The sequence below is a fragment of the Octopus bimaculoides genome, chromosome 16 (genome assembly GCF_001194135.2).
Source record: "Octopus bimaculoides isolate UCB-OBI-ISO-001 chromosome 16, ASM119413v2, whole genome shotgun sequence".
Lineage (NCBI taxonomy): Eukaryota > Metazoa > Mollusca > Cephalopoda > Octopoda > Octopodidae > Octopus > Octopus bimaculoides.
Window position 1 is genome coordinate 52,191,481 of NC_068996.1, and position 10,980 is coordinate 52,202,460.

Sequence of the window (10,980 nt, forward strand, 5' to 3'; positions counted from 1 at the left end):
TCTCTCTCTCTCTCTCTCTCTCTCTCTCTCTCTCTCTCTCTCTCTCTCTCTCTCTCTTTTAACATTTGAAAACAAACTAAAGAGTGTCCCATTTCCAAGAAGGTGCATTCTATCTCGTTTACACACATACACGCACACACCACTACCATCACCACAACCAGTATGGCTTCCACAAAAGCGAAATATACCAGAAATTTACTCTTCTATGTTATGCAATACTGGTCTTTAAGAAAATTGGTCTAGGTTAGTATCTTTTAGGAATCCCCCAACCATTAGTCTCCAAGAACTTGAATAGAACTTTAACTTTGCCTGTTTTTTTTTTTGTTTCTTACCTGGCTGGAGAGAGAAAGATCAGGAATGAAGACAGAAAATACATGATTTCCCAACCTGAGGGAAGTGCAGGAGAGAGAGAGTGGGAGACCACAGGATGGAGACAGTGGTAAAATGCCGGGCATACTCACTAGGGATAGGGATCAGAGTATAAATAAGATGGTTGAGTTAAGGAAGAGAGAGATATAAATAGTGGCAAATAATGTTTTATTGAAATTAGTTCAGTTGTTTTGATTCTTTTGAATTCGATCAGTTTATTAGTTAAATTTTAGTTTAAAATTTTTTCGTATCTAATTCTTTTATGAAGATATGTTGTCTCAGTTGGTTGGGACCAAAGAATAAATATATATGAAGATAACTTTGATTCTACTGTCCACTTTGTGCATCATCCATCAAAGAACTGGGAAGAAGACCTTGTAAGATATTTATTATATTCATATTATCTGCATAATTCTGTTTAATATGACATGGTGATCACTCATTAAATCTTACCTGTTAAATGAATATTATTGTCTTAGATTTTATGCCCATAGATACCTGAGAGAGGCAGTATTAATAAACTATAATAAATTAATACTATTAATAATTGTATAAATTCTCTTTTATTTTCTATATATCAATGGATGATAGACTTCTACTTGTTTAAATTGTATTTTTATTCAATGTAGTTAAACATCACATAGTTTCTGTCAAAAGTTTGTGAAATATAACTTGAAATGAGACAGTATTTCACACAGCGGGTGGTAACAATTTTCATTTATAAAACAAGGTTTGATTAAAACATACTATGAAAGATGCATCATACATATTTTCCTCGAATAAATTTCTTGATTTCCGTGTGTACAAACACAAAAAAGGAAATTACTGCTGAGGTAAAAGTAACAGAAATCAATATATATGACTTGTTGGAATAGAGATATAGCAAATTAATGCCTCACTCAACTGAAACATGCATTCTATTAAGTCCCATGGAAACAAGAGTAGAATGACTGGTTCTACTCTGTTTAAACTTTTTATGAAGAGAGGGGAAGTAAACAGTTTGCTTTGGCTGCATTCCATTCTACCAAAGGAAAAGAGAGAGAGAGAACTTTGTGTTCCACTTTGTATAAGCAGTGTATGATTGAGAACTACTGCTTCCTCTTTGGTCACACAAATGGGTGAAAAATAGTGAATAACTAAAATTTGGGTGGTATGAGAGTTGCTATATTAGTTGATTTTTAGATTGTTGAGAAAACAGCAATCAATTAGCATCAAAACAAAACAAGTGGTTGCAAAAGAGCTGATCTAAGTTGCCGGGTGACTGGAACTTTGTTGGAGATCTATACTTTTTTGAAACTTCATAGCAGATCTATACTTTTTTGAAACTTCATAGCAGATCTATACTTTTTCACTGAGCCAATTCATCAACAGGTGTGAAATGTATAGTCTTTGAGATGATGCCAAGTGTCTGGAAACTTGGCTTCACTTTGTGAAAACAGAATGCTAAGCTATTTGACCAGAAAATAGGTAATTTTTAGCTTATAGAAGCAACAGAGTGATATGCTAATATCCTTTGAGTTATCATTGGTGAATGTAGTAAGTTAGAAAACAAGTTGAAACTATCATCTTGGATCTATTATTTCATTTGTATGTGTGTACAGGGTGTTTGGGCTAAATTTCACAATTTTTTAATGTCCCCTTTTTTGTCAAGAAAAGTATGATGTCTGATGACAGCAGCATTGGAGGGAATAAAAATTAAAGTGTAACTGAGAAAAAATTTAACTGACATAGAAGACTGGCAGCCATCTGAATATTGGAAAAGGGTTATTTGAATTGTGATGATTTGTACCAGATATCAAAATGCCAACAACATGACTGTTATTCAATGCTCTGTGAACACAGAAAGGCTGTAGGATGTGAACTAGACAACTGCAACAGAGACTACAAAGTCATGGCTAGCAGGAAGAGACACAGCAGGCATTCTAACTGCATCTGCATGGTGGAATTCATTCACACATCATTGAACAGGATCTTGGGCTCAGTTCAGACAGCTATGTGAAGCTGCTAGAGACAGTGGTTAAACCCTGGCTGGAGAGGATTGCTGCTGGAAGGCCATATGTGTGGCAGCAGGATTTGGCTCCTTGTCATACTTCCAGAAAGTGTCAGAAGTGGTTTGAGAGTTTCTACAATTTCACTAGTCCCAGTTTCTAATCTCCTAATTGTCCTGATTGTAATCTGACGGATTACTATGTGTGGGGCATGATTGAGAAAGACATCAATCATTCTGTCAGCAATACCAAGTTCAAACTGGCGGCCAAGATGAAGGAAGTGTTTGAAGACCTTCCCAAGGATGTAGTGAGGAACACATCTGTCAGGTTTTGGAACCATCTTGAGTCCATGGTGGAAGCTGAGGGCAGCTATTTAAGTAAACTATTCCCAGCCATAATCTAATTTGATATTTTTGAGGGTTTTTAAAAAAAAAAATTTTTTACTTTTGGAAGAGATATTGTGTTTTCTTTTCCTTTTATGCAAACTGTCAAATTTAGCATTGAACGTTGTATCGTGTGTACATATATGCCCACCCTGCATTAATTGTTTCAATCTTTCAACAGAAAAATGGCCATACTGAAGAGATTCTCTGCGTTGCTCAATCTCCTTCTCATATGTTAGCCACAGCAAGTTATGATGGGGAAATCATCGTCTGGAAGCTTATGTCTGGTCACATATTTTGTCACCTCAGAGCTCCAATGCCATTTGAATATCAAAATATTTCAAGTAAAACTTATTATCTTTTAGATTTAAATCTGATTTCCATAAATCTTTATTTTGATAAATATATATGTATGTAGACACATATATACATAACTACATATATACATACATACATACATACATATATAAGTACCTACATACATGTATCAATTATATATATATATATATATATAGTGTTTTTCTTTTTCTCCATTTTTTTCTCATTTTGTTTATCTCAGAAGAAAAGTTGCGTGAGTACGTGAAATGTAAAATATACTTCCCTCTTTTCATTCCTACCCATTTCCTGAGCTTCAACCTAATACATTTCGTGTTTGTTTTTTTAACCTTATATTTGTGCTATATTTTTTGGTACATATATATCACATGGTCAGCCAGACTATCAGATGATGTTATACATCGCTGGTCACAATACACTTTGCATCGTTTTAGCTTTTGAATGATGCCACCCTACTGACTAGGTGAGAAGGCCATCATTCCCAGCTGATCGAAAGGGGAGATGAGTGCAACTTGAAAGGAAGTGTTTTGCTCAAGAACACAGCATGCCACCCAGTCTGAAAATCAAACTCATGATCTAGCAATTGCAAGTGAAACAGCCTAGCCACTAGGTCACATGCCTTCACGCACACAAATTGTAAAAGCACACACACACAGACACACACGTGAGCACACACACATATATATCTGAAAGTTTGTATAATGCTAAATTATGTGAAAAAAAAGGTATTAATCAGTCTCTCAAACGACAATACAATGATGATTTTATAAAAACATACTTGTAATATTGTTTGTACCACAACTTACTATTCTCAGTCAAGTGGAACTTCAATTTCTAAAAGCACAAATTTTTGTTCTTTCATGTTTCTGGAAGGACTATTAATATATTACCGGTTTTCAGCCAAAATATCACTGACATGCCTCACATTGTTTCTTAATTTATGAGTTCCACCTTTGTTGAAATGTAAGAAAGAAAAAATCTGGAGCTTAATATATTAAGCTTTCTAATTTAAAATGGATTTCCTCATTCATGTAATTAAATAAGATTTTCTATCTATTTTTTTACTTCTAACTTTTTATCTATTATTTATTATTCACCTTTTTATTCACAGTTGATGGTGACCTGAGTATAAAGAAACTTTTGTTTCTTGACTACAAACCATCCAATCCATGTAAAGCACAACTGATCTCTACTGGGCCCTATTCTTGTATACATTTTTGGAATATTTTCAATGATGGCCAGCTTCTGGCACAGTTCTCTGCTGTAAGTTTGAAATTCATTATTTACATTTCAAATATCAATATTTGGTTATCATGAAACTCTGCTTTTGCAATTTGTTTAATTATCCAGATGAACACATTCCTGTCGGTTATTTATATACATCAAGGTCTCTAAACATTTAAAGCCATTACTTGGAAGTAGAATGTTAATTATTAAAGAATTTCCCATGAAGCAGTGTACTTTTCCCAAATTCCAAATACAACATTGATAGCTTACTACTTTGTAAATTTTTGTCTAAAGACTGTTTCCATAATTAGAATGGAGTTCCTTCACAGTTTTTCTAACATAAAGAGAAAGAACATTCAACCCATCATTCAATCCATTTTCAAATTGCTTTCTCTCTTTGCTGATCTGTGTGGTTGTTTCTTTGAATGTTGCACTGTCGTATCATTTTATAAACTTTGGATAATTAGGAAATATTTCTAAAAATATTCAAAGAAATAATTGTTGGAAAAAAGCTAACTAGAAATTAATATGCAATGAGGTAAAAAAAAAAAAACTAGTATTATCCATGACTTTTTTTTTCATTTTTCAAGTAATTTAAGAGACTGCTCTAGACATGTTGTGGCCTTAAGGAACTTATACTTTGATGAAGAGATGAAAATAAGACAAAAATGTGTCTGAAGTTGTCTTTCATACTCTATAAATAGAAAACTAATATTAGTCAGTAACTAATATTGTTTTCTTCTTGTTATCACATTCATTTATTACTAGTTGGGTTGTAATGTTCCTTGTATTAAATTGTTAGTACCTCCATATTGTTTCCTTTGTGGCTGGCACTTCTGAAATATTTAACCTCAGATTTGTTTTGTATATAAAAAGAATTTGATTAGTTTCATCATTATTTCCCCAATAAGAAACAGAAAACTTTTGCTTAATTTTTTTAAAACAATTTCTTTTCTATTTCTCTCTCATTTAGGCAACTTGCTCAGACCAGTGTAACTCTTCAACGCTAAACATCCCAATTGATCAATGAGGCATGAATGTCTGGCTTGGGTATTAATCATATTGGTCTTTTGCTAGGTGAAATCTCTCATCTGTGCATGCCATGACTAGAGATGATAGCCTTAGTTTTCCAATTGCACTGGTTGATCCTGTCTGTTGCCAGCTTATTGTCTGTTCATCCACTCAGCATCTTGTGATGTTCACCATTGACTCAATAAGACTCATTTGCCAAAATAGTTCATATCCACCATGCTGCATCCCATGATTTCAATGTACCCTGACTCAGGTAGTTACATGCTATTTAACCCATGTCTTGGACCCTCACAGGTACTCCAGTACACCATAGACCTAGGAACAATAGTGGCTAAGAGGTGATTCCACCTTCTTCAAAACTCTGGCACTCTCAAACCAGAGTCACACTATTAGATGCAGTTTCAAGTAATACTCATTTACAATTTTTCTTTTTTTTCTTTTTTCTTTTGGTATTTTATACAGTGTCAGAAAAAGGGAGCTATGGTCACTAGTATGGCATTGAATTCTTCAAATACAGTGTTATATTCCACTGATACATTTGGTTTTATCTACGCGTGGGATATTGATAGATATTGTGGAGTAAAAGGAGAAGAATATCCACCACCAAGTTTGTATTTGAAACATCTTGTTAATAAAAACAAATTGTACCATTGATTTTAACTAAGATTTAATTTGGAAAAAAAGTAGAAAAGACAATACTTTGGGCCTAAGTACCAATTTGTAGATGGCTTCCTCACTTCCTTCCACTAATCTCAGAAGTCTGAAGATATTTTCCTATAAAAAAATTACTTTTGATGGCTGCTACCAAAAACTGGAGTGAATGCTGCTGCCATTTCTATATTTTCTTCAAAATGGTTACTAGTATTTATGTTATCAAGCTTCAAAAGTTAAATTAATAATAATAGGATTCAACTCAAAATAACTCTTCTGAAATTTTGGGTAGCAGCTACCAAAATTTGGATCTTCATATCATCTTTAATTATAAGTCAGTTGGTTTCATTTAATAAAAAATGTTTTTTTATGGATTAAGACATTATTTCTCCTAAACTATATTAATATTTTAACAATATTTCTATAATCAAACATACACTTTTATTTCTAAATAGATATTTTGTTTAAAATTATTGAGATTTAAAATTCCTCTACTGATCAGTATAATTTCTACTCTAAAATGTTAAAAAAAGGATACTTAATTGGTACAGTTATTGTTTTTATTCTTATATGATACATACATAATAATACAGAGACTTCTAATCATGCACAATGAAATACTAGGAAATATATATCTTGCTGACTTTCCTTTGCTATTGTGAGGTATAGAAAAAAGAATGTTTAGTCAAATTTATTATAATTGCTATATAGAATATACATATAGGCACAGGAGTGGCTGTGTGGTAAGTAGCTTGCTTACCAACCACATGGTTCCGGGTTCAGTCCCACTGTGTGGCACCTTGGGCAAGTGTCTTCTATAATAGCCTCGGGCCAACCAAAGCCTTGTGAGTGGATTTGGTAGACGGAAACTGAAAGAAGCCTATCGTATATATAGATATATATGTATATATATATATGTGTTTGTGTGTCTGTTTGTCCTCCAACATCACTTAACAACCAATGCTGATGTGTTTACATTCCCGTAACTTACCAGTTCAGCAAAAGAGTCTGATAGAATAAGTACTAGGTGATGCTCCAGCATGGCTGCAGTCAAATGACTGAAACAAGTAAAAGTGTAAAAGAGAATATATATAAATATATTTAAAAAGCACATATGATATGCATCCTAAATGAAACAAAATACAAATTCAAAAATGACCTTACAATAGACCGTACAAGTGCACCTTGTAAAGTCCATTATGGGGATGTACACAAGGTCATGCTATTAAGAATAACAAGGCGTTTGTTATTTTAAGCAGGAATTGTTTTCAACTCTTCTCACATTTTTGTGGATTTAAAAGAAAAATGATCTTCAGCTTTTGTTTTGAACATCAAACAGCATTTGACCTTTTCTTTAATTTAAAAATATTTTTGTGATTAAAAAAAATCTGTTACATCAGAATCTTTATAAATAGAAACATATTTTAAAATTTTAGTAAATGAAAATAACAACTATTTTAAAATCTTCCACTTAATTTGATATGTAATTTTGTGGTACATAAAGTGTGTTGATATATTGAAAATATCCATTTATATTTGAATTCTTGTCTGAATGAAAACAACAAGAAAAACATTTTGTTTTATTGCTACCAATATCAGCTGCACTTTCAGATTAGTTCATATTATTATAAGCAAAGACAGTTAGCCAGTGGTCAATTGAGCCTCCAGTTGGGTGGCTATGTGGAGGGACTATTGTAACATCATGAATTATTTAACATAAAATGGAGATTTTTGATGCATACTTATGGAACATAACGAACCCCTAATATGGCTATGCACTTGAGTCAGACCAAAATGGGCACTGTTTAGTTCTTAAGCCTTATGTACATATCTAATTCTTAGACTTGAAAAGTCTGGAATAAAAGTGAATTTTATACAGGAATAAATACCATTATTCTTTATTAAGAAAATTTAAAGATAATTTTTTATAGTTTATTGTTTCATTATACTGTGCCTTGATTCTTTATTTTGGATCTTATTCTTATGGAAAAACATTTTGTGTGGTAAGATGCTTGCTTCCCAACCACATGGCCCTGCAGGGATCAGTCCCACTGTCTGGCTAGCTTGAGCAAATAGCTTCTACTATAGCCTCTGGCTGACCAAAGCCTTGTGAGTGGATTTGGTAGATGGAAACTGAAAGAAAGCTAGTGTATGCATGTGTGTGTATTGTGTCTTTGTATCTGTGTTTGTCCCCCACCACTGCTTGACAACCAGTGTTGGTGTGTTTACATCCCCATAACTTAGCCATTCAGCAAATGAGACTGATAGAATATGTACCTGGCTTAAAATGAAAATAAGTATTTGGTTCGAACTATTTCACTAAAAACTTACAGAGTGATGCCCCAGTATGGCTGCAGTCTAATGAATGAAACAAGTAAAAGATAAAAGATATACCCAAGGTCAATTCTTTCGTTACCATCTTTGATTTCAAATTGCATGCATTTGTACATGCATGCACGCACACACACACACACACACACACACACACACAACAAATCAATTCCCTAATGCAAATGTTTTTTAAACACATGAATCTATAAACTTTTGTAATACCTGAATTACACAATGGTCTGCTAAGTTACAGTTGTCAAGTGGTGGAAGAGACAAGCATCGACATAAAGACACACTCATAGACATATACATTTATATATATACTCAACTGGCTTCTTTCTTTCTCTGTCTACCAAATTCATTCTCAAGATTTTGGTCAGCCTAGGGATATAGTAGAAGACACTTGTACAGGATGCCATGCAGTGAGACTGAACCCAGAACCATGCGGTTAAGAAACAAACTTACCACACAGCAACATCTCTAATTTTCTTTTAATCTTTTACTTATTACATTGTGAATTTTTGTTCTTATTTTATCTTATGTCCATTGTCTGGAAATGTTTCATCATGCACCTGGGACCTCTTCAACAACTCTTCCATCCTGTGTGTATCCTTCTGCTCTGTTTAGTCCATTTTAAACAGAACAGGAGGAGACACGTGGGATGGAAGAGTTGCTGAAGAGGTCACAGATGTTTGACGAAACATTTCCTGGCAATCGTGGTTTTTATTTTTTATTTCATAAATGTTGATGCCAAAATAATATGTAATTTTTGTTTGTTTATGATTATCTCATTACTGCTTATTGTATTTAGTGATTGGAAAATGGCGAGGTCATACTAAGAGTATCAGCGAAATAATATTCGTTGATGATTACCAGCTTCTTATTACTGCTTCTTCTGATTGCAGAGTAAGAGTTTGGACAACTGAGGGACTATACATAGGTTAGTTGTTTTTGCTTTGTTAATTTAATACTTTGATTTATGAAATTAACATATTAGAGTACGTTAACTCTAGCATTTAAACCAACTGCATCTGGCCCAGATACTCAACCTGTTTTATGCTGAGACCAACCAGATCTGGCTTTTTAAACTTAGCCTGTAATGTCATTCTACAAATAAACAGTCACATCATCAAAATCTCAAAACTATGAGATAATGCAGGATTAATTTAAGATAGTGTGAATAAAAGAGCATTACATTTGAGAGAGTAATCTGAATGTTAAATGGTTAATCTGAATATATTAATCTACCATTGATGTTCTTTTATTCTTTTACTGGTTTGGACTGTGTCTATGTTGGGGGATGCAACATCAACAACACTGGTTTTTAAACTAGTGTACATATAAACTGCCACACAAAATTATACTTGTGTATTATATATATACACACATGTATATACAGGGTGTAATGTTGCCATTTCATGTTTTTAATTTCGTGTATGTGCATTGTTTGGTTTTGATTTTATCGACTACACAGTATAGTAGAATCAGTTGGGCACCGTCTGTGAGAAAAACAGCACAATGACACAATTCACTCTGCCAGAAATTTGGAAATAACATGCTGTACTCCTTGGCATTCATGCCGGAAGCTCCAATACAAACGTTTCAAAGTATTTGGGTGTCGATCTGAGAAAATGTACTGAGAGTAATAAAAATCAAACATCCAATTAACATTATGGTGTTTGGAGTGATCACTAGTGATGGTGACATTATGCCTCCATTCATCTTCCCATACAGCCACAGACTCAACACGAAGGCCTACATCAAGTGCCTGGAGGAGGTAGTGCTGCCCTGTGTCACACCACATCACATGACTAAAGACAGATGGGAAGAGAAGAGAGAGAAAAAGTAATAACAAATAAAACACAGATACATGCTGGGTAATACACACACAATAGACATATATGCACATAGCTGTGATGCATATAAGAAATAGAGATAAATGAAAAAATAAATAAATATATTTGTCACATACCTGTGATAAAGATAAGAAATAGAGGTAGATGATAAAAGAAACAAGTAAATAAATCTATATAAAGGGCATGGATACAAGCAACTTAAGAAACAAACCTATATACGCACACAATAATTTCACAGACACCCACAACAGTATCAACAACACGACCAACAACGATAGCAGCAGCGGCAGTGACAATGATGGTAACAACAACAACAACTACCATGATAGCAACACTATGGGCGAACACACAAACACAGAGAGATACAGGAACTGTACTAAATTTTCGGGTCTTAGGACTACAACAGCACAATGGGGATGAGGGGAAGGCCATACTGCTGCTAAGAACAATGACACACACACACACATGCAGACACAAACGCATGCGTACATAAGCATACATGTCATAGAAGAGCAGAATGGAGTAAGTGGAGCGAGAGCACACACGAAAACGAAGTGTTGCTGAAGAGGTCACAGATGTGTAATGAAAGATTTCTGGACAATGGACATGAGTTAGAATAAGAACAGTAATAAACAAGTGAAGAACAAATATATAGTGTGGGTGTTTTATTTGGCAAAAAAAAAAAATTGACCATCCCAAAATACAACAATATCTGTTTCAACACATGATTTCGCATCAGGTGTCTTGCAACACAAATTCATGAATGTATGCGTATATATATGTGTGTGTGTGTGTGTGTGTGTGTAT

At 33.8% G+C, this 10,980-nt stretch overlaps 1 protein-coding gene across 1 annotated transcript in view; it reads left to right on the top strand.

Moving 5' to 3' along the window:
* Positions 1-10,980, top strand: part of LOC106876902 (WD repeat-containing protein 49) — a 66,856-nt gene that overhangs the window by 45,398 nt on the left and 10,478 nt on the right. Inside the window, exons 18-22 of the mRNA XM_014925654.2 lie at positions 638-746; positions 2,922-3,084; positions 4,188-4,339; positions 5,798-5,942; positions 9,129-9,257. Coding sequence (XP_014781140.1) covers positions 638-746; positions 2,922-3,084; positions 4,188-4,339; positions 5,798-5,942; positions 9,129-9,257 — 698 coding nt within the window. The remainder of the gene's footprint in view (positions 1-637; positions 747-2,921; positions 3,085-4,187; positions 4,340-5,797; positions 5,943-9,128; positions 9,258-10,980) is intronic.